Source organism: Ceratotherium simum, chromosome 12 (genome assembly GCF_057802395.1).
Source record: "Ceratotherium simum simum isolate JZ-2026a chromosome 12, ASM5780239v1, whole genome shotgun sequence".
Taxonomy (NCBI): Eukaryota; Metazoa; Chordata; class Mammalia; order Perissodactyla; family Rhinocerotidae; genus Ceratotherium; species Ceratotherium simum.
The window spans coordinates 69,404,928-69,428,585 of NC_141911.1; the positions used below are offsets into that span (position 1 = coordinate 69,404,928).

The 23,658-nt window shown below is 41.9% G+C and overlaps 1 protein-coding gene across 1 annotated transcript in view; it reads right to left on the bottom strand.

The window, feature by feature from the left end:
• The window catches only part of SEC24B (SEC24 homolog B, COPII component), an 89,430-nt gene extending 67,115 nt beyond the window's left edge, over positions 1 to 22,315 (bottom strand). Inside the window, exons 1-3 of the mRNA XM_087437212.1 lie at positions 22,234 to 22,315; positions 19,986 to 20,618; positions 2,570 to 3,298 (exon numbers count right to left, since the gene is read on the bottom strand). Coding sequence (XP_087293338.1) covers positions 2,570 to 3,298; positions 19,986 to 20,618; positions 22,234 to 22,315 — 1,444 coding nt within the window. The remainder of the gene's footprint in view (positions 1 to 2,569; positions 3,299 to 19,985; positions 20,619 to 22,233) is intronic.
• Positions 22,316 to 23,658: the final 1,343 nt, after the last annotated feature.

The following is a 23,658-nucleotide window of genomic DNA, read 5'->3' on the forward strand; positions in this document are numbered from 1 at the left end:
CAAAACTATGCTTAACACCTAAGATTCTCATTTTAATGTGACAATATAATTTAAGAGTGTCCAAAGCAATTAAGTTACTTGTCCTCCTAGAAAATTAAAATCGATATTCCCATGGTTCCCAAACTTTTTACTTAGGCACCCAGGTTGCCCTTGCAACAAACTCACAAGGTTCTAAGAAATGTTTTAAATTTTCAAGAGACACTCAGTGACATCTGTCAAAAACCTTATGAACTATTACTACTTGGTTGTTTGAGGCATCATGAAAAAAATATTGAGAGATATTAACTGAGAAAATTTGGGAACTTCTGTAATATTTAATTTTAAAGCAGATTTTTAAAGTAACCTCTCTATTTCTTTTGAAATGGTGAAAAGCATGTGTCATATTAACCTGAGATATATTTAATCTGCCAACCTCTGAATTGCAATTAATAAGTAATTTACCAATCTAAGGGCCAAAAAAGAAACCCACTTCTTAACACGAATTAACTTCAGAAACTATATTATGGCTTTCATAGCACAGTACTAGGATTAAAAGAAAACCCCTTCCCTCTGCCTAAAGGACCAGTTACTAGTTATCCAAATAGAAAGTAATTTTGTAATTATTCTTACTCTCTATTTGATATTGTTTTCAATGATAACCCCTTCCCAATTAGGTATTCTGTTCATTAGCCAAGTGGCCCTATAGTTTCCTGATCCTACATCTCAGTATAAATTGGTTCCATCCAGGGTCCCATTCCCATCTCAGAAATCAGATAGGAATTACCTGTATTTCTTCTTTTTTTGTCACGAAAGTCACAAAATCCTTAAGTCAGAGGGACCTTAGGATAAGCTGATCTGTAAAAGGACTGCTGAAAGAAGAGAGAAAGAAAACAGAATTTCTAGGGGACAGAAAGCCCTGGTTCTGAGAAGGGTAGACTGAGAGTCAGAAGAAACTGAGCTTCAGGACAAGCTCTGTTTCTAACATTAATGACCTCAGGCAACCCAACTTGGATAGTGTTCCTCATTTGTAAAACAAAAGGACTACAGGAGAATTTGGATCTAGGCATCACTTGAGATCAAGTCAGAAGTCCAGATTCCCAAGCCTGCCCTGGAGAGTCTACTGTAGCTCAATAAGCCGGGGTTGAAGCTCACAATGTGCAAGTGGTTCTGGTGCACAGCCCAGATACGGAAACTGTGACAGCGCTTCAAGTTGACTTACCCAAGACTCAGTCAATGCTAAACCCCTTTTTTCTCACCTGCCTCTACCACGGAGGCTACAAAGCTAAATATTCATTTTCTAGCCTTCCCTAAAGTTAGGGAAGGTCTTTTCAAACAGCTATGGCAAATGATATGTAAAATGACATCTGTCATTGCCACCACCCCATCTCCTTTCCTCTCCCTTCTTCCTGCTTTTACTCTGACTTGATTTCTACAAGTCAGAAGTTATCTTGTTTCTGCAAATCAACAAGCTAAGATGGCAGAGTGGAAAGAGAGAAAAGACGCTGAGGACATCTAGATCCACTGCATCTGCCTAGACTTCTTGCTAGGTGAGAAAAAGACCACTTTTTTGTTTAAACCACTATTAGTTGCTTGTAGCCAAAAGTGCTTCTAAATGACACAGCCATGAAAGAACAGATGATCTCAAATGCACAGTTCAGAGCTCATACTCTGAAGTTCTAATTTTAAATCATCTAATTGTTCAGGGAAGGATACTTTTCTACAACATCCCTGACGTATGGCTTTCCCGACTCTGATATAGAATCTAAAGACATCATTCAGAAAACTACTACAGCTTTACCAATTCTCATTCTTTACATACATTTTCACTCAGTTCAAGAGCAGATTCTGTTAAGTTCAAGTTCACAAATTGAACTAGAATGAGCATATCCTATGGAAACCCCACACTAAAAAAACTACATACCTTATATACATAATTTTTAAACTAATAAATTTAACCATATTTTTTGGTTTAGGAAGGTCAGAAAAACTAATCACAAGGGTATTCTTCATATATCTTTCTCCTCCTTCCACATCCTTCATCCTACCCACCAATGTAGGAACGAGAAAACATCAGCTTTATGTGTAGGAAATACATCTGCTGTGAAAGTCACTAATGGGGCTCCCTGAGAGAAACCAGTGTGACACTGCAGGCCATCATCTGTTCTATAGTGAGTGGGGCTCTAGCTGGAATAGTAACTGTCCCAAGGTTGAACTAGTATAAAAAAGAAAGTAGTAGCTAACAAAGCATATCCCCAAATGGACCCTTCCATCTTGCGCTGTCTCTAACATTAAAGACAACGATTGCACAGGGATGGAACATATCAATAAATACTGACTGACATCTCAGTCATGGCAAGGAACCAGGCTATACAAGGCAGGTGGCTGGGTGGCTAACTGTGAACGGGTGAAGGCAAAGGTTTCAGGGAGATGCTGCAAAACACACAATAAATAAAGCAAATAAATTGCAAACGTGAGCTGATTTGCAATTTTTCTATTAGGCAACATCATCTTTAACTTTCATGAAAATAAAAACCAGATTGGAAATGCACTGATTTTCAACCACGCTTTGGTGAGCTTTCCTTCAACCTACCGGGATTTGTTGGGTTGCTGTTCGCTGTAGCCAGGGAGCCAGTGTGGTTTCGGATGAGATTGTCTTGAGCCGACGGAAGGCCTGAAGCTGACCACGAGAGAGTACTGTACCCTGAAAGATTCTGCTGCTGGTGGTACTGCTGTGATGGTGGAGGTGGAAGCGGTGGTGGATGGCCGACAGCTGTATTCTGACCAGAAAATGAATGATCTCTCATCGGCCTGACAGGCAGAGCACTCTGTGAGGTAAACATTTGCTGCCCATATGGATCACCAGCAGGGAGAGAGGGATACGAGACACGAGGATACGCATTAGAAACGGTTGACACAGCATAGTGACCACAAGTAGAGGGAAATCCCTGAGAGGCAACAGAAGAGTTGGCAGAGTCCATGGCTGGACTATTGTAGTGATTCACAGAGGCACTCGTATGCAAATGGGATGCTGATGAGACGGCACCTGGGAAAGACCCCAGCGTGGATCCCACAACATGAGGGGCAGGAAGGACCCTGCCATACATCTGCTGTGCTCCTGGATGTTGGCTTGCTGTGTTAGGAGTCACCACATTTTGTGTTGGTACCGTATAGAGGCCAGAGTAGTAATCACCACACTGGCTGTCCAATGGCAATGAGGTCATTTTCCCAGGTCCTTGAGCACAATGTCCCGAGGGAGCAATATAGTTTTGAGGATGCAGTCCATATCCAGATGGAACCTGCATTTGATTCTGTGCTGGACCTGAAAAAGAAAAGCAAATATTTACAAGGACTGGTAAGGAGATAACTAATTTTTAAGCACAGTTCCTATTTGAATGTTGCTCTAGTTAATTTACTTCTCCATAATCCCAAACTGTTACAAAAGATACGTACTGTTATAGACCCACTGTGGCAGCCAGCCTCCAAAATGGCCCCCAATGATTTCCACCTTGTGGTATTCACACTCTTGTGTTTGAATTCACACACTCCCACACACAACGTACCAGGACTGGTCTGTGTAACAGCACACAACAGAGGTAATGATCTATCACTTCCAAGATCTGCCCAGTCTTGGGCGCTGGCTCTCTTAGCTCACTCACTCAGTGTGGAAGAACAAAGCTGCCAAGCTATGAAGAGCCCTGTGGAGAAGCCCATGCCTTTAGAGGAACTGAACTCTGGCCAACAGCCAAAGAGAAGCTGAGACTTGCCAGCGACCACATGAGTGAGCTCGGAAGCAGGTCCTTCATCCTCAGTAGAGTCCTGAGATAATTACAGCCCTGGCTGACAGCTTGACTACAATCTCTTAAGACCCTAAGCCAGAACCACCCAGCTAGGCTACTCTCAAGTTCATGTCCCTCAGAAACTACGAGACTAAACATTCGTTGTTTTAGGTTGCTAAGTCTGGGGGTATTTTGTTATGCAGCAATAGATAACTAATATGTCCAGCACTGAAGAAGTTCTAGCCTTTCTTATTAGTTTTTTTTTTAACAATAAAAGTAACAATATACCCATTGTAAAAAAAAAATCCAAACAATGAAGAATATAAAGTGAAAAGTACAGTCCCCTTCTCTCTCCAGTAGCTGATATCCTACTTCTCAGACGTAGCTACAGTTAATGGTTTCATGTGCACCCTGTGTATACCTATGTGTGTGTGTGTGTGTGTACATAATGTATATATAAACATATATATATTTTTTAAACATTCAAGTAAGGATCATACTATAGTTTTACAATTTGTTTTGTTTACTTACTATATCCTGGATATCCTTCTGTGTTAGCATAAATAAATCTTCATTATTCTAAAAAAATCTGTATAGTACTTCACTGTAGAGGTGTAACATTATTTACTAAACCCCCATTGATGAAAATTTATTTCAGGGAGTGAACTAACTTATGTTTATGGGGTCACCCATAAACATAATTGAATTGGTATGAATTGGTAGGATAAGTTCCTAGAAGTGAAACTGAAGGTTCAAAGGGTTTGTGCTTTGAAAATTGACCATTATTGGCAAATATCTCTCCAAAAAGTTCTATCAATTTATACCTCCCAACAATAACGCTTAAGAATGTCTCGTCTTCCCAACATTGAGTAACATTTAATCTTTGCCAGTCTGATAAGTGAGAAACATTTCAGTTTGTAGGACTTAATTTTGAGTGATGCTGAGAATATTTTCAAATATTTCTTAGCATCTGGGTGTCTTCCTCTGTTATTTGCCCTTTTCCCACAGGGTTGTGCTCTCCTTACTGATTTAGAAACGTTCTTGTATACTAAGAAATTTAACCTTATGTTATCATTATGTGCTGCATATATTTTCCCCCAGGCTACTGTTTGTCTTTTGACTTTGCTCATGGTGTCTTTTGCTATAGTTTCTCGATTATTATGTAGTAAAAATTTTTATGCTTGATAAATTTTTAAATCATACTTAGTAGAGCCTTCCTCATTCTAATATTATAAATCTATATACCTATGTTTTCTTCTAGTGCTTTTTTTTTTTTTTGAGGAAGATCAGCCCTGAGCTAACATCCATGCCAATCCTCCTCTTTTTGCTGAGGAAGACCAGCCCTGAGCTAACATCTATTGCCAATCCTCCTCCTCTGTTTTTTTTTTTTCTCCCTTTTTCTCCCCAAAGCCCCAGTAGATAGTTGTATGTCATAGTTGCACATCCTGCTAGTTGCTGTATGTGGGACGCCACCTCAGCACGGCCGGACAGTGGTGCGTCGCTGCACCCGGGATCTGAACGTGGGCTGCCAGTAGCAGAGCGCGCGCACTTAACCGCTCAGCCACAGGGCCGACCCCTCTTCTAGAGCTTTTAATACTTCCATTTTTATATATTTATATCTTTGATTCCTTTAGAATGTATTTATTAATATCATTAAAATTAACATTAATCTTTTTGTGTGTGTGTGAGGAAGATCAGCCCTGAGCTAACACCCATGCCAATCCTCCTCTTTTTGCTGAGGAAGACAGGCCCTGAGCTAACATCTATTGCCAATCCTCCTCCTTTTTTTTCCCTTTTTCTCCCCAAAGCCCCAGTAGATAGTTGTATGTCGTAGTTGCACCTCCTTCTAGTTGCTGTACGTGGGACACCAGCTCAGCATGGCCGGACAAGCGGTGCGTCAGTGCGCGCCCGGGATCCGAACCCCGGCCGCCAGTAGGGGAGAGTGCGCACCCAACCGCTAAGCCACGGGGCCAGCCCCAAAATTAACATTAATCTTAATATTAATTTTATTAACAGTCTAAATATTATTAAACATATTACACTACGCGCCACTTACTGTTCTAAATGTTTTATGTAATTCAACTCCTTTAATCCTCTTCACAGCCCCTTGAAGTAAATATGTCATTATAACCACTTTATAAATAAGATAAATGAGGCACAGAAGTTAGGTCCTTTAATGCAGTCACATACTTAGAGAGTAACAGGGCTGGGATCTGAATCATGTAATCTGGCTCAAGTCCATGCTTTCAAACAATGATCTGCTGCCCCTTACTACACCAAAATCTGGCTCGCGTTCTTTAGCCCAGCAAATGGTCAATTATCCCAAACAATGGAATTCTAGTCTTGGTTCCAACTAAGGCCAAACTTCATTATACTAGAATCTAATTTTCCTCTCTTGTGGAAGGAAATAGAGAGCTGCGCCATATCTCAGATGAAAGGATAACCCCCCCCAAAATATTCACAAGCTGTTTCAAGTTCACTGACACAAAAGAATTGCTACCGTATTCCGTGCCATAATAATGTATAAAAATATAAAAATATTTGTTTATAAAAGAAGTATGAATAAAGCTTACATTTCCTTGTTCTGTTTTCAATTTCTACTAAATACTGCAGCGGAATCTTAATCCTTGGTTCTGTAAATACATATTCTATGGCAGACACAACATAACTTACACAATCAAGCTGTAAGGAAGAAGTAACATCCACACTTCTGTAACTCCAAGAGTACACACACAACTGAAATTCACATAACACTGTTTTCCTAAGTGTATAATTTACTTTTCTTACAGGATATTTTACAAGGCCATAGTTCACCAGAAAGAATTTATTTACTTAAAAGGGAAAAAGCCTAATAGGAATCTTCCACTAACATGTCAAAAAAATGTGAACTATTCTCCTCCCTCACTTACTTAAATATATAAGAAAATGGATTTGCTACTCTTCACTACAGTCTCTGAAAACCCTACACTGGTACAAGTTTATCAATCAACAGAAGAGCCAAGTCAGAGTTACATAAATCTGTTTAAATATCTACCCACTTAATGTTTGATTTGGCTCATCTGCTACATGATCTTCTGAAAACAGGAAAATAATCATGTCCAAGCTACTCAAATGTCATTCTTCTAAAATCAACAGGAATGTTGTATCTACTGAAATTTATCAGAAGTGAATTACCCACCAAAGCAGCCTATTTACTTCTCAGTCCATCAAAGAAAAGAAAGGTACGTACTTCAGGGGGATGGAAAGGTGGGAATAGCTAATTATACGTCGATGCTTACCATTCCTTACTCTATATCAAGATCTAAATGTTCCAAATGCACAAAAAAAAGCATCTGAAAATAATTTAATCAAAATAATAAGTGAATCAAGACTCCTTTGAAAGCAGAATTTTTTTTTCAAATATTTTAAATCAATTTTTACAAGCCTGCACTAAAAAAAAAAGCAAACACAAGGATCAGTTTAAATGGAAAGAAAAAGATATCTAGGACAAGCAAAATATTTTTAAAAATTTTGTCTTACTGTGACCTAACAAAGCAAGCTTTTTCTTTTCTTCAACTTTAAAATGTATTAGATAACTCTCCTAACTTTCTCTTAGGGTATAATACCAAAACTAATATCGAAGTTTTATTTCTTCAGCATATACTAAAAACTGAGCCTAGCAGATATTACAAATAAATAGTTCACATATACTCATACTCTTTTTAACACAGTCTATAGAGTAAATTATGGGAATTTTATTAGTATTAGCATTTTCATTTGCCTGTATTTCCTATAATTCCCACAGTGACTGTGGCAGTTTTAAAAATGGTCCCCAAATTCTTTGATACTCTGCTGATTAAGGGGTGGGGTTTGTCTAGTCCCCTTGAATCTAAAGCAGGCTTGTAACAGCTTCCACCAATAAAGAACAGCACAAGAAAAACTGTGTGACTTCCCAGGCTTGGTCACAGACAATTCACTGCTGCACTGTTGGACAGAACATTTGCATGTGGGTTCCTAAACAGCCACATAAGTCCCATTACACCACAGCTGCCATAGTCTGAGGAAGCCAAACCACGTGGAGAGGTCACGTGTGGGCACTCTGGTTTGAAGTCTGAGCCTTCGAGTCATTCTAGCCCAGGTGCTAGATGTGTGAATAAATGAGCCTTCCAGATCATTCTAACCTCCAGCCATCAAATCACCTTTGAATCTTCCCAGCTGAGGCCCTAGACATCAAAGAGCAAAGCCATCTCTGCTGTGCCCTGTCCAAATTCCTAATCAGCAGAATCTCTGAGCATAATAAAATGGTTGTTTTAAACCACTAAGTTTTGGAGTAATTTCTTATGTAGTAATAGCAACTGGAACAGCAACTAACTACTATTTAAAAAAATTCAGAATCCAGATCCTAAAACTGAAATACATCCATCTTTTTTTTTTTTTTTTTAAAGATTTTATTTATTTTATTTTTTCCCCCCAAAGCCCCAGTAGATAGTTGTATGTCACAGCTGCACATCCTTCTAGTTGCTGTATGTGGGACTCGGCCTCAGGATGGACGGAGAAGTGGTGCCTCAATGCGCACCCGGGATCCGAACCCGGGCCACCAGCATTGCAGCGCGCGCACTTAACCACCAAGCCACAGGGCCGGCCCCCATCCATCTTTACTTAACATAAAACTGCATTATATTCTCAAAAGTCTAGACATAACAGTTTCAATAATTATTACAAAAGAAAATGTTATTTTTAAAATAAGGTAAACGTGTATATATGTACATAATGCACTACGTTGTCCTACTCTATTAGAAAAATAGTTCCTTCCTAGAATACAATATTTGAGAGCTGTAAAGCTTAAGTGAAATACAGAAAAAACTGATACAGGTACACTAGAAAAGAATGAAAGAAAAAAAACAACCAAGGGCTGAAAATTGGGTCTATCGAGAGAGACAAAAATAACTGGAATCACAGTTGTTGGATAGTGTAGGAGACCTGCACTATCCAATATGGTAGCCACCAGCCACATGTGGCTATTGAGCACTTGAAATATAGCTAACCTGAATTGAGAAGTGCTGTAAGTATAAAATACACAATGGATTTTGGAAAAATAGTATAAAAAAGGAAAATATCTCAGCAATTTTTAAATACTGAACACATGTTAAAATAATACTTTGTATATATTAGGATAATTGGACAAGTTAAAATTGATTTTACTTGTTTGAGAACAGCAGTTCTCAAAGCGCAGTACACAGAACCCTGGCAGTACCAGAGACTCTGGGGGATCCGTAGGTAAAAATTATTTTCATAACACTACTTAAATGATATTTGCCTTCTTCACCGTGTTGACATTTGTACTAACGGTACAAAAGCAATAACGGGTAACATGCTGGCCCTGTGGCACAAATTGAAGCAGTGGCACCAAGCAACACTAGTAGTTACCATATTCTTCACTACAATGCACTCACAGTAAAAAATAATAATAATAATAATAAGCCACTCCCATTCAACAATGTTCAAGATGTACTAGGTAGCTACTTAAACAAGGCAAGAAAAAGAAAGAAACGGCATACAGATTCGAAAGAAAGAAATAAAACTGTCTTTATTTACAGAATGACATGATTGTGTAGACAATCCCAAAGAATCTACAAAAAAAATTGCCTGGAACTAGTAAGTGAGTTTATCAGAGTCACAAAATGCTAGGTCAATATACAAGAGTCACTCGTACTTCCAAAGATCACTAATGGGGCCAGCCCGGTGGTGCAGGCCCAAGTGCACACACTCTGCTTTGGGGGCCCAGGGTTCACGGGTTCGGATCTTGGGTGCGCACCGACGCACTGCTTGTTAAGCCATGCTATGGTTGCGTCCCATATAAAGTAGAGGGAGATGGGCACGGATGTTAGCTCAGGGCCAATCTTCCTCAGCAAAAAAAAAAAAAAAAAAAAGAGGATTGGCATCAGATGTAGCTCAGGGCTGATCTTCCTCACAAACAAACAAAGACCAGTAATGAACACATGGGATTTAAAATTTTTAAAAACCAATATTATTTATAATAGCACACAAGAAAGTACTTAAAATATAAATCTAACAAAATACATGAAGGATCTACATGCAGAAAACTACAAAACACTGATGAAAGAAATCAAGGCTTTCAGTAAACGAATGATATGCTGTGTCTGTGAACTGGAAGATTCCATATTAAGAGGTACAATATCTCAATTTTGATCTTTAGGTTCAATGCAATCCCAATAAAAATACCAGCAGGCTTTTTTATAGATATCAACAAGCTGATTCTAAAATTTCTATGGAAAGGCAAAGGTACTAAAATAGGAAAAAAACAAAAAAAAATTTTTGAAAAAGAACAGTTGGAGAACTCACATGACCCAATTTCAAGACTTACCTTATATGCTAAAATAATCAAGAAAGTGTGGTACAGGTGAAAGGACAGACTCATAGAAAATAATAGAGAGTCTAGAAATAGACCCACAAAAATATAGTCAACTGACTTTTGACAAACGTGCAAGGCAATTCAATGGAGGAAAGACAGTCTTTCCAACCAACAGTGCTGGAATAGTCCATAAGCAAAAAAAATTAACCTCAACACATATCTAAGACCTTAAACAAAAATTAAGTCAAAATGAATCATAGATCTAAATGTAAAATGTAAAATTAAAAAATTTCTAGGAGAAAATATAGAAGAATATTTAGGTGAATATGCGTTGGACAATAAGTTCTTACCTATGACACTAAAAGCATGATCACTAACAGAAAACACTGATAAAGTGGACTTTATCAAATTGAAAAGTTTTTTGGTCTGCAAAAAGCACTAAGAGAATGAAAAGACAAGCCACAGACTACGAGAAAATATTTGCATTTCACATGCCCAACAAAGGACTTGTATCCAGAATATATTAAGAACTCTTAAAACTCAACAGTAAGAAAACAGACAACCCAACCAAAAATTGGTGAAAAATTTGAAAAGATAATCACTAAAGAAGATATATGGATGGCAAATAAACATATGCAAAGATGCTCATCATTAGTCATTTAGGAAAATGCAATTAAAACCCCAATGAGGGGGACCAGCCTGGTGGCATAGTAGTTAAGTTCACATGCTCAGCTTTAGTGGCCCAGGGTTCATGGGTTCAGATACCAGGCATGGACGTACACACCGGCTCATCAAGCCATGCTGTGGCAGCATCCTACATACAAAATAGAGGAAGATGGGCACAGATGTTAGCCAATGTTCCTCACAAAAAAAATAAAAAAATAAAATCCCAATGAGATATCTCTGTACACCCATTAGAATGACTAAAACAAAACAACTGAAATATTAAATGTTGGCAAAGATATGGTGCAACAGAAATTCTCATTCATTGTTGGAGGACGCAAAATAGTACAGCCACCTTGGAAAACAGTTTGATAGTTTCTTGTAAAGTTAAATATACACTTACCATTTGACCCAGCAGTTTCATTCCTACATATTTACCTAAGAGAGCTGAAATTGTGTTCACACAAAAACCAGTACATGAACGTTTATAGCAGCTTTATTCACAATCACTAAAAACTGGAAACAACCAAGATATTCAACAGCAGAGGAATGGATAAACAATCCTGGTACAAACCTACAATAGAATACTCCATAGCAATAAAAGGGAACAGACGACTGATTCATGCAACAGCATGGATGAATGTAGCTAAGTGAAAGAAACCAGACCCAAAAGACTACATATTTTATGGTTCCATTTATATGACATTGTCATACTGGAAAAGGCAGAACGACAGAGATGGAAAACAGAGCAATGGCTGCCAGGGTTGGTGGAGAGGAGAGGTGTTAACTACAAAGGGACTACATGAGGACATTTTTATGGTGATGGAACTGTTATATACGGTACTGTGGTGGTGGATACTTGATTGTCCACATATGTCAAAACTCAAAGAAGCTGAACACTACAAGAATGAATGCAAATTTACTATATGTAAACTTTTGTAAAAAATCAACCAGATGCGGAGAAAATCTAGGATGGAATGCAGACTGCAACAAGTCAGTCTAACTATATTACGAATGTATGATAACCTAACTGAAGGATGTTTAGGTAATATATATATACAGATGGATAGACAACAGAGATAATTACAGATATTTCCATATACGGGTTTGTATATATCTCCTAGCTCTGTCCCCTAAGAGAGCCTAGAAGCAGTGACACCCCAGGAGTAATGAGCACATCCAGGGCCCAGTTTTGGTTTCTAAATACCATGCCCCAACAAAACGAACCAGGGTGCCTTGGACAAAGGGCTGATTCTACTGCTAGGGTAGGGCAAGAAAAACACGGCGTATCCTGTAGTGCCAGAAAGTAAGGATGTGCTCAAACAACAAAATGATGAGGGCAAAGGGATACAGGAGCCACCCTGAAAGAGCTCCCAATGGCCAAAGCTGTAACAATTCCCACACCCCCAAAGCCCCAGTAGATAGTCGTATGTCATAGCTGCACATCCTTCTAGTTGCTGTATGTGGGACGCGGCCTCAGCGTGGCCAGAGAAGCGGGGAGTCGGTGCGTGCCCGGGATCCGAACCGCTAAGCCACAGGGCCGGCCCCCAAAGCTGTAACAATTTGAGCAACAGATATAAATAGTATTGGATTATAATCCAAAGAATAAAATAAATATTCTTGAGTCCATAATGATATAAAGAAACGATCGAATAAATTTTAAAATAGGAGAAAAGGGGCAAGTCTTCCTTACAGAAAAATTCCAAATAATAAATGTAGAAGGAATAAGGAAAAAAGAAAAATCACTATTAGAATTCCATAGTAAGCATTACTGCAGGAGAGAGCCACTGAGGAATGCTAATAGTGGAGGTGAAATTTTAAGGAGAAACAGGATAGTTACTTCAAAGTATCTCCCTAAGAACATTTATTAATTACTGTGGTGATTTTAAGACATGCCGGGGCCGGCCCCGTGGCTTAGCGGTTAAGTGCGTGTGCTCCGCTGCTGGAGCCCCGGGTTCGGATCCCGGGTGCGCACCGACGCACCACTTCTCCGGCCGTGCTGAGGCCGCGTCCCACATACAGCAACTAGAAGGATGTGCAGCTGTGGCATACAACTATCTACTGGGGCTTTGGGGGAAAAATAAATAAATAAATTTAAAAAAAAAAGAAAAGGCTTTAAAAAAAAAAAAAAAGACATGTCCACAAATTTTTTGATAAATCTCACTCCAGAAGGTGGTGCTTAATTTCCTTTCTGTTGAATGCAGGCTGGAGTTAAGTGAGCTCCTCCTAAATGGAGTAGGAAAAGTTTTAATAATTTTACAGTGGAGGAACCTGGCAGCCCATTATGGACTGAATGTGTCCCCCCAAAATTCGTATGTTGAAGCCATAACCCCCTGTTCGATGGTATTAAGAGGTGGGGCCACTGGGAGGTAATCAGGTTTAGATCAGGTCACGAGGGTGGGACCCTCATGATGGAATTAGTATCCTTATAAGAGGAGGAAACACAGCAAGAAAGTGGTCATCTGCAAGCCAGGAAAAGGGTTCTCACCAGAACCCAATCATGCTGGCACCCTGATCTTGGACTTCCAGCCTCCAAAACTGTGAGAAAATAAATGTCTGTGGTTCAAACCACTCAGTCCACGGTATTTTGTTACAGCAGCCGAAGCTGAGACATCCCCTCAATCAAGTGCCCAAGGTTACCACGACCAGTAACAAAACAAGCGGCTATCACGTAACCCCTGACACCACCAGAAGGGCACTTCACCTCTGTGGTATTTCTCCTAAAGATTCACAACCCCAGTTTAATCAAGAGAAACCCGAAGTGAGGAACTGGCTGCAAAATAACTAACCAGTACTGTCAACGTCCTAAAAAACAAAAGAGACAAACCATCACCCACCAGAGGAGACTATGGAGACACAACAACTAAATGCAACATGATATCCTGGATTGGACCCAGGAACACACACAAAAAATGAGTGGAAAACTGGTGAAATATAAATAAAATCTGCAGTTTAGTTAATTGTATTTCATCAATGTCAATTTCCTTGTTTTGATAAATGTACCATGGTTTTGTAAGATGTTAGGAAGATGTAAGACTTGAGAGGAAGCTAAGTGAAGGATATTGCGTTTGCTGCACCATCTTTACATCATTTCTGCAAATCTAAAATTACTGCAAAGCTAGTTTTTAAAATATCAACGGAAAAAAGGGCTGGAAATGACCTACTAAAGTGATTGTATGACACAATTTTTTAGACAAATGTCTACACCAGACATAGCCACAGTGATTTTCCTAAAAAGCACATCTGACTGTTACTTCCTTGTTTAAAGCTTTCTAATGGTTTCTCTTGCCATAAAGAAAAAATCCAAATTCTTTAACATGGCCTATAAGACAGTGGAAGGCAGAATAATCCCTCTTCCACCCCATATGTCCATGTCCTAATCCCTGGAACTTGTGCATATGTTAGGTTACATGGCAAAACAGAGTTAAAGTTGCAGACAGCATTAGGGTTGTTAAGCCTTGATAATCCAGTGAACTCAATGTAACCACAAGAGTCCTTAAAAGTAGAAGAGGGAGATGTGACCACAGAAGACTCCTTAGAGAGATGCAATGCTGCTGGCTTTGAAGATGGAAAGCATGGGCCCTGAGCCAAGGAGTGTGGGCAGCCTCTAGAAGCTGGAAAAGGCAAAAGAAATGGATTCTCTCCTAGAGCTTCTAGAAGGAAATGCAGCCCTTACCGACATCTTGATTTAGCCCAGTTACACTTCTAACCTACAGATGATGAATTCATGTTGTTTTAAGCCACCAATTTGTGGTAATGTGTTACAGCAGCAAAGAAAAACTAATGTAAAGGCCCTTCATGATCTGACCAAGATTAAAAGTTCTCATTGTCTTAAAAAGAACATCAAGGCCAGCAAAGTACAAGTCCCTCTATCCTACTGAGATACATTCATACTAACTTGGAGAGACAGAATCAGATCTAAAAAATTCATTCATCACTGAACTACCAAGAAGTAGGTCGATATTCAGCTAGTATGCATTTTAACAATCATCTTTGATTAAAATACTCCTGAACCAGTTGGTGAGTAGTCACAGCCCTGACTCTGCTTCCCTGTTACAGCCCACCATGCTGCTCCTTAGCCCCCGACCCCCAGACTTCCTCATGATCCAGCAACTAAAGGACTAATGCCTGGTTCATTACAGGCTTATAGAATCCTGCTCTAGTGTCAAGGCTGGTATCCATTCAGTGGTCAGTACACGCAGTACTGACTACTGAATATTCTGAATAGCCTATCCCTGCCAATAAACTATCAATAATATTGCTAAAATATAGATGTTTTTAATGTGTATAAAAAATATGTATATACACAGCCCCCTAAAGAAATCTGCAACTAGAAACCCTAGTGATTTAAAAAATGGGGAGTCCCAATCACATCTGGATATCCTGGATTATTCTTTCTAATGGAAGGCTACTAGCTACAAACGTAACTGTCACAGTCATTGGGGGCAAACAGAGCCTAGACACAGCCTGGGCCACCACGTGGATGAAATCTCACTGCATTAAGTAGAGGTTACTCCTGCCACTCCATCAGCCGTCCTCTTTAGATGCCATGATAGTGAGTTCAAAGAGAGAAGGCACCAAAGGAAAACCAGTATTGGCTGAGAACCCACTACAGGCCAGGTACTTGCTTCTCTCTGTGTTAATCTCTATAATTGTCACAATAATCCTGCAATTTGATAAACCAACAAACAGGGACATGAAAGCTCACTAATTCACACAAATTCAAATCGTTGGTAAGTAGTGAAGAAGCCAGGCACTGCAGGATCCAAAGCTCATTTCACAATACCTGTTTCTCAGAAATACCAGGAAAATAAGCGCGTTAAGACTTGGCCACCCGCTGGGCCAGGCATTTGACTCCTCCCCCTCCCCTCCCTGCATCCTCCTGCTTTTTCTCAGTTCCTAGCACGAGCAGCTTTCGACACACAAGTTTAGAAAACTTAAAACCAATTAAACCCACCTTCCCACAGGCCAGCTAGCTGAGATGGATGGCCTGTTAGAGGAGACCTTCCAAGAATGGATCTGTGGGAGTGTAAGAAAATACTAAAAAGACTACAGTAGTGATTGAGCCTTAAATACAAGAAAGGAGTAGGGAGAGCTGGCCCTATACAAATCCTTTCAGTGGCCAGTCTTGAAAAGCAATTACAAATATGAAGCCAAGTTCACTTACTCAACTGAGTGCCTACTGCACTGGGAATATGATGAAGAAAACTCACACGGTCTCTGCCATCCCAAGAATTCTTATCCTGGTGTTCTGACGGAAACGGCATGAAGGGGACTCTCATTCTGCTAAGCACCAGATACTTTAAAAATAGTACCTCATTTAATGTAATCCTCTCAACAACCCTACGAAGAAGGTATTATTACTCCCGGAGGCTCAGAGATGTTCATTTTCTCCACAAAACCCTTTTCACTAGCCCACACCTTCTGACAACTCTGAGTCTGCTCAGCCTACTGGAAACAGTGGCTTCCCCAGAGCTGAATATAACATCATCTAACACGCAGTGCTGAGGGGAAGATGCCCTCATTTCTAGGAAAGTCTACCAAAGATTGGCTCAAAATCTGTTCTATTTCAATATCTTTAGCATCTAATACTTCAGGGTTTACAGATGAATTAGAAAGATGAAGTTAGCTGAAACACTAAGATCAGCGGCAATGAACGTGGTTTACAAAAATTATTACAAATACAATCTCAGAAACCTGAGGGGGAGTGAGAAAAGACAGTGCAAATAACTAAAGTAACACACATAGCAACAAAAAATAAAAATTAAACCCAGATAAATGACACTAGGTTATATAAGGAGGAAATTTTTTAAAAGATTCTTAAGATATGTATGAATCAGCTTAGAAGGAAACTACGCACCCAGATACTTACATTATACCATGGCAATATCTTCATGAGAGGACCTGATGCTTCTGATTAGGTAAAAAGGACGACTAGAAATCCAAGACACAGATGCTGCTCTGATGAAAAGGAACCTACTGCAGACACACTAGGGAAATTTCTATCATTTTAAATTTTACGTGTGCTCTCAAAGCTGAAGGGTTTCTTGTAACCGACCAGAGAGTACTGCTGGGTGAATGGTATGTTTATTTATATCTTCCATAATGAATTCTAATTCCCATTACTGTCTCATCTTTCTTGCATTATTGACAATTAAAATGATAAAACTGCCAGGAGTATCACTCTTGTAAAAGGTAAATGGAAGGAAGAAACACATTTTCATTTGAAAATGAGCACCATTTGCTTCCTACAAGTAGAATTAAAAAGCAGTGGTTTATTGTTAAATCTGGGTGCCCACTCCTCCCAAAAAAGACCCCTTTCAATTTAAGTCAATTGGGAAAAATTTTGGAGTCATGCCATCATTACCAGGATATTATTTCACTCAATCTTTCCTTGTTTGAGGACTCAGCTCAGAAGGACTCTCAAAAGGCAGAGTAACAGCTGAAAAATATTCAACTAATACTTCATATAGAAATACAAATAATTCTAAAAGCCCATATGCTGCTCAATGAAAAACTGAAGTATAGAAATACAACTCCAAAGAAGGAAGTTTAAGAGAAATATTTCACAGACTCGAAGTCAAGTTGTATCTTCAAGTAAGTGGGGAAAAGCATGTTAGCAATTAAACCTAGAAAGTAAAAGTGATAACGAAGTCTCAGTTTTCTGCCTCTCTGTTCCCTACCCTTTCCAAATTTCTAAAAAGAAACTTCTCAGAGTCTGTTAATAGGAAGAGATCTGGACTTGGCACTAGGAAGACCAAATGACACTTCATTTAACAAATATTTAATGAATACTTAGAACTTCCAGGCCTTGAATGTACAGTAGAGAACAAGAGACAGACAAAACTGTTACCTCACTAAGCTTACACAAGAATTGCTGAAAAACATAACCTTTCGGGCCCCTGATTTCATCTGTTAAATTAGGGAAGTGGACTACGTGTTTTTCAGACTGCGTTCCAAAAGCACCCAGACCTCCACCTCTACTTAACCACAACAGCTCTGCTTTTTCTGATTTCTCTATCAGGGCTCTATACAAAATTTCCTTTGGGAAAACAAATCTGTTTTTTAAAAATTTGATAACCACTGAAGTAAGTGATCTCTAGGTACCATTCTAGTTTTACAATTCTGTCTTCTGTGATGTTTCCGACTCCCGCTTCTGACCTATTTCTTCTCACCATGTCTGGAGTTCCATAGAGATACAGTAAAAGGCAAACTAATTTACGTAGGGCTGAAGAGTAAATCACAAATCCCCACGACTGCTTAATCGTTATCTACAAAGGCCAACCCGTGTAGCAAACATTATTTTCTTCTAAGATTGGCAAATAAAACAAAAACAGATTTGTTCTTGCTACTTCTCTATTTAAACTACTTCCTTCCACAAAAACAAAGGAAGAAATTGACCCTTGTTCTTTATTTTAATTTCCAAATTCCTTAGCATGACAGTTAAGGCCCTTCTGCAACCCGGCCCCTTGGAAGTACTCCTTTCTGCTTCAACATCTTGGGTTTCCTCTACCACCCAGCACCCTTTTGGCCTCTTGACTGCTCAGTTTCTAAATTCTGACACTTTTGTTCTTGCTATCAAGAAAGCCTTGTCCTCCCACCCCTACCCCTCAAATCCCTCAAGGTCACAACCAACTCTAATGTCACCAAAACACAGGTCAATTTAGGAGAAAGGCAGGGATTCTATCTTATCTACTAATCTTGATAGCCACCCCGTAAGCATGCGGCAAATGCTGAAATGAATCAATTGCGTTCAAGGTAAGTTATGATTATAAATGGTAGAAATCAAGTATCATCTATATTTGGCTTACAAATGTATTAACTGATTTGTTCTTACAGATTTAATATTCTGATTACAAGTGATAGCCTGGCATTCCTTGAGCATTCACCAAATTTGTAAGGCTAAGATAAACACTTGCCACTTTAAAAATTGTTCACTAAGACAAGGCATACTCAGAAAACAAGAAAAGACCCAATACTTGGCTCACTGTTAAACACGGGTTACAATACTCTACAAGACTTGAGATCTTTTCCTAAATTATCCTGTTCTAGTTCCTTCACACACGAAGCTGTTTTAAAACAAAACAGAAACAAGAATGCATATTAAGTTTACAAGGACAAAAACTCTCACTAATAATATCCTTATGTCTGCTGATGACAGGAATACATATTCAGAACCCACCACAGTCAACGCTGACCATCGGAAGGAAAGCACGGAATATGGACAAGCATGGCTGGTCCGAAAGACAGGAAGGCTAAGCCATCACTTTAGACTCAGGAAAAAATTCAACCTCTGACTCTTAGCATAAACGATAAACTTCATGTTTGAAAAGCACCAGTTTTAAAAACCAGACGTTGGCTGAACTGATGTATAAAGTCCGGGAAATTTTCATTAACAAACTGGATAACACAGGTCAGTCCGACCATCACGGGAAGAGTACTAGCATAGTTTTGTTCTTACGAACACAGGACAGACACACTTTCCTGAAGTATTCGGTCACTCTCGGGGGTTCTCATGTGACATACTGCCCGTCTACAAAGAGGGCCCCCACCCACGAGCACGGGGCCCGAGACCCCGCGCCCGGGAAGCGCAGCCCGGGGTGAGCCGCCCCGCGGCCCCGGCCGGCCTCGTCCGCATTTCTGAAGGCGCAGCTGGGGACCCCCAGATGCAGGCATTCGCTCAAAGCCGTCTGACACCTGCTCCCTCGCCAACACCACCGGCAAACTCCAGGCGCGAGAGCCGCCGCCGCCGCCGCCGCAGGTCCGGCCCGAACTGGGTCAGGGTTCCGGTTACACTGCGTGCGCGCCGGCGCCCTCCCGTCCGCAAACTTGGGCACCAACTTCGGGCCCCGGGAGGCGGCGCGCTCGGGGCCTCGGAAAGCCCAGCGGTCGCCCCGGACCCCGCCCGGCGGGTCACCGGCCCCCGCCCGCGCCGCGGCCTCGCCTCCCGCCGGGTCCCCGGGAAGGGGCCGCTCACAGCCCGCCCGCCCGCCCGGGGTGCCGGGGACCGGCCCGGGCCCACCGCCCGCGCTCTCGGCCCGCCGCGTTCAGGCCCCGCCGGCCCCGCTCCGCCGGCGCCCTCTCCCCGCGGCCCCCGCCGGCGCCCTCAGCCCTCAGCCCCCAGCCCTCAGCCCTCAGCCCTCCGCCCCCACCCGGCCCGGCCGCCCCGGCCCCGCAGGCCGCCCGCCCGCTAGGCCGCGCCCCGCCCGCCTCACCGTTCTGCTGGGGCGGCGTCGGGCCCGGGCCCGCGGGCGCCGCGGCTCCTGAGGCGGCGGCTCCGCCGAGCCGGGGCGGGATGCGGGCGCTGGCGGCCGGACGCGGGGAGCCGGCGGGGGCCGACATGACGGCGCTGCGGCGGCGGCGGCTCGGCTTCGGGAGGTGGGCGGAGGAAGGGAAGGCGGGGCCGGGCGGCGAGAGGAAGAGGAAGGAGCGCGGCCGCGCCACCGAGGGAGCCGCCCGGGGCCGCGTCTCAGGTGCCCGCGCCCCTCGCGGAGCCCCGCTCGGCCGCCGCGGGCGCCGGCCCCGCGTGCCCTCCCGGCGCTGCCCCGCGCCCCGGCCCGCGCCGCGCTCTCCCCGGGTCGGGCCCCGCACGCGGGCCTCGCCCGCCGCCGCAGCGCCCCCTGCAGGCCGGGCCGGCGGCCCCACGCCTCGCTGCCCGCCCCGCGACCTCGGCTGCGGCGCGGGCGGAGGGGCGGGCCTCGGCCGGAGGGGACCCTGGGCCGCTCCCACCCGGCCAGACCGGGGCGCGCTGGGCCTGGGCCTGGGCCTGGTGCAGGGAGGGGACGTCCGGAGCCCAGGGCGACGCCAGACCGTCCTGACCCCACCCACCCTTCCTCCGACGAGGAACTCTGCGTTTGGTTTTGTTTTTTAACCTTGATTTTTCCCCCCTTAATATTAATTCCAAAGGAAATAGGGCTTTCAAGCTCCCTGTCTATAGGAAATTATGATCCCGGGCAAAGGAAGAGGAAACGTTTCTCTATGATAAACACAATCTCAGTGAGAACCGCATTATGCCAAAGTTTTCCCACTGACTGAAATCTAGGTTAGGGGAAGGGGAAAACGGAGTAAGGGAGATGAAGACCAACGGTCTTCCTCAGGATTTTGGGCGAGGGTTGGCTCGTCCTGTCGCTGTTCAGAAGAGAAGCTGCAGCATCCAGAGCCAGAACTCGCTCGCCTTGTCCACGTTAGTGAAATCTGTGAATGGCCGGCCTATCCCAGCGTGCTAACTGGCAAGCAAGCCCCGGACTAGATTACCCAAGTCGTCTCAACCTCTTGGAATCCTGAGAATGCCACAACAATTCTGTATTAGCAATGAAATTGCCCAAGAACATAGAGTTCAGAATGGGATCTAATAGGATATTTCTGGAGTAATAGGTCTAATTTACTGAATGATTATACAAAGCATAAAGTGTTTTGTGGTCCTAGAATAATGCGAAGCTTCCCTTTAGTTGCTGCGTGAACTGATGATACTTGTGATACGGAACCTCTTCATCTCAAAACACACAGTAAGCCAATCACTGTGTTTGGAGGTGGAGAAAGGTTTATTTGAATTGGCCAAAATGGGAAGGCAGGAGGATGGGTTCTCTCAAATTGGCCTTAACAAAAGAAGAAAGCAGGGGGTTTTATAGAACTAAGGGGCTTGGTAGGAGGAGTTCCAGAGAAACAAAGGTGAAATCTGTGTTTCTTTCACTCCAAATAAGCCCTTGGGCAATCAGACTTCTGGGCATCAGTGGCAGCTGGGGGCTGATTATCTGGTCATGGTAACTTCCTTGAAGGCGTTCTTTTTACTCTGCAAAACAAGCTCATAAATCCTTGTGAGCCTTGCGTCACCTCTTGGGTTAAACAAGAAAACAAATTAACGAGAGTAACTTCTTTTCATCTTGGGTAATCGTTTATTACTGAATATTTACAGTAACCATCAGGTACCCAGCTTCACTTGGTGCTTTAATGCCCCAAATGAACTACAAATAGGATTTTAGTGGTTGGATCTGTACTTTTGAGTTTTAGGATTTCCAACAACGCTTCATGTTCCATATACACAAAAGGGGCAAGCCCTTTTCCACAATGTTTCCAGCTTCTCCTCAGAAACCTCAGCCTGCATGAGCAAAAGATCACACTCTGCTTCATCAAGGAGATTACACAACTAGATTCCAACACTTCCTGGGAGTCCTTTGAAAAACGGCTCGGAAAAAAAACTCTAGATTGAGGGCTACCCTTATGAAGCAAAGGGAATAACTAGGCAGTTGGCTTTCTGTCCCTGAAATGTATCTTCTGAAAAGAAATTTTCAAATTTTGAGGTATATAGGGTAGGTATTCTGGTTTAAAATTGATTTGGCTTGAACTAAAGAAGCCTGATTTATGGCCTATCAAACGTATATTTTACTTCTGCTTTAACCATTAAAGAGTGCATTAAACATTATCTCAAAGTAAAAGAATGCACTCTTTGAAGATAAAAATGCATACTTCCCCTCTGTGTTGCCCATATCGGTAGTACCCGTATCAGCACTCCTGAAGATATGATCCCTTTGTCAGACATCAGGGTCATGTTGACCTGCTAATTTGCAACTGAATACCTCTTTGAAACTTTAATGAATATGTATCCTGGGTGTGTTTGATGTGTGTTCTTTGTTCTAAAAAGATATAAAACTGTACTGAAAACCATGCTTCTCTAGAACACTTTCTTCCTTTGTGGAGACTGGCTTCCCAGATTATGGTCCTCAGCCTGGCTCAAGTAAACTTCATCTTATCTCTCTTATCTATAGAATGGTTTTTGGTTATTTGCATCGACACCTCCAGGGTGTAAGAAGCCCATTTTAATCAGGGGTATATGGAATGAAGGTGAACCCTGTCTCTTTAGTGGAGACTCCTAAAGAGAAGGACTGGGACCTTATGTTTTTTTTGTGTGTGTGTGAGGAAGATCGGCCCTGAGCTAACATCCATGCCAATCCTCCTCTTTTTGCTGAGGAAGACTGGCCCTGGGCTCACATCCGTGCCCATCTTCCTCCACTTTATGTGAGACACCGCCACAGCACGGCCTGATAAGTGGTGCTTTGGTGCACGCCCGGGATCCGAACTCAGGCCACCTCGGTGGAGTGCGCGCACTTAACTGCTACACCACGGGGCCTGGGACCCTATGTTTTAACAGATCTTCCCCACAATATTTATCACCTAAGCTGCTTCCACTTGTCCACTAATTCACCATAGTATTTTCTAGCATGTTTATAAGAATTTTTTGCATGACAGATCCTACAACCCTTATGAAAATGTTATTCACTCTATTGCTTTAAGTTCCATGACTGCTATCAGTGAAGAAAAGGAGGAAAGGGATGAAAGATTGGTGAATACTTACCATGTACCAGGCTCTGTGCTAGTCCCTTTAGATATATTTTTTTCCAGTTAGTCCTCACAATCATTCTATGGGATATTTTTCTTATCCCCATTTTACCAGAGGAAACTAAGGCTTATAGAGTTCAAGTAATCTTAGTAAAACTCATGAACTTGCAAATAACAGAGCCAGAGATCAAATCAAGGTCTATTTAGCTCCAAAATCTTTGCTGTATTCACTATAAACTATACTTGGTTAATTTACATTTTTCTTCATAAAGCTATGCTAATTATGACAGTATTTTGCTTGTCAAAGGATTTTCAGTTTTATGTATTTAGAATTTGTTCCAGTATTCCTTAGAATGGTGGATCTCAAAGTGTTTTAGAAGCAAATTCTCAGGTCCCACCCCAAACCTACTGAACTCTGGAGATGGGACCCAACAGCAAGCTCTCCAGTGATTCTGACACACAGGAAAATTTGAGAACCACTGTTTTGAATAACAAAGTTAAGCTGAATTGGTTTATTCTTTTTACTTTGGGAGAAAATGGTCCTTTTCTTCAGGG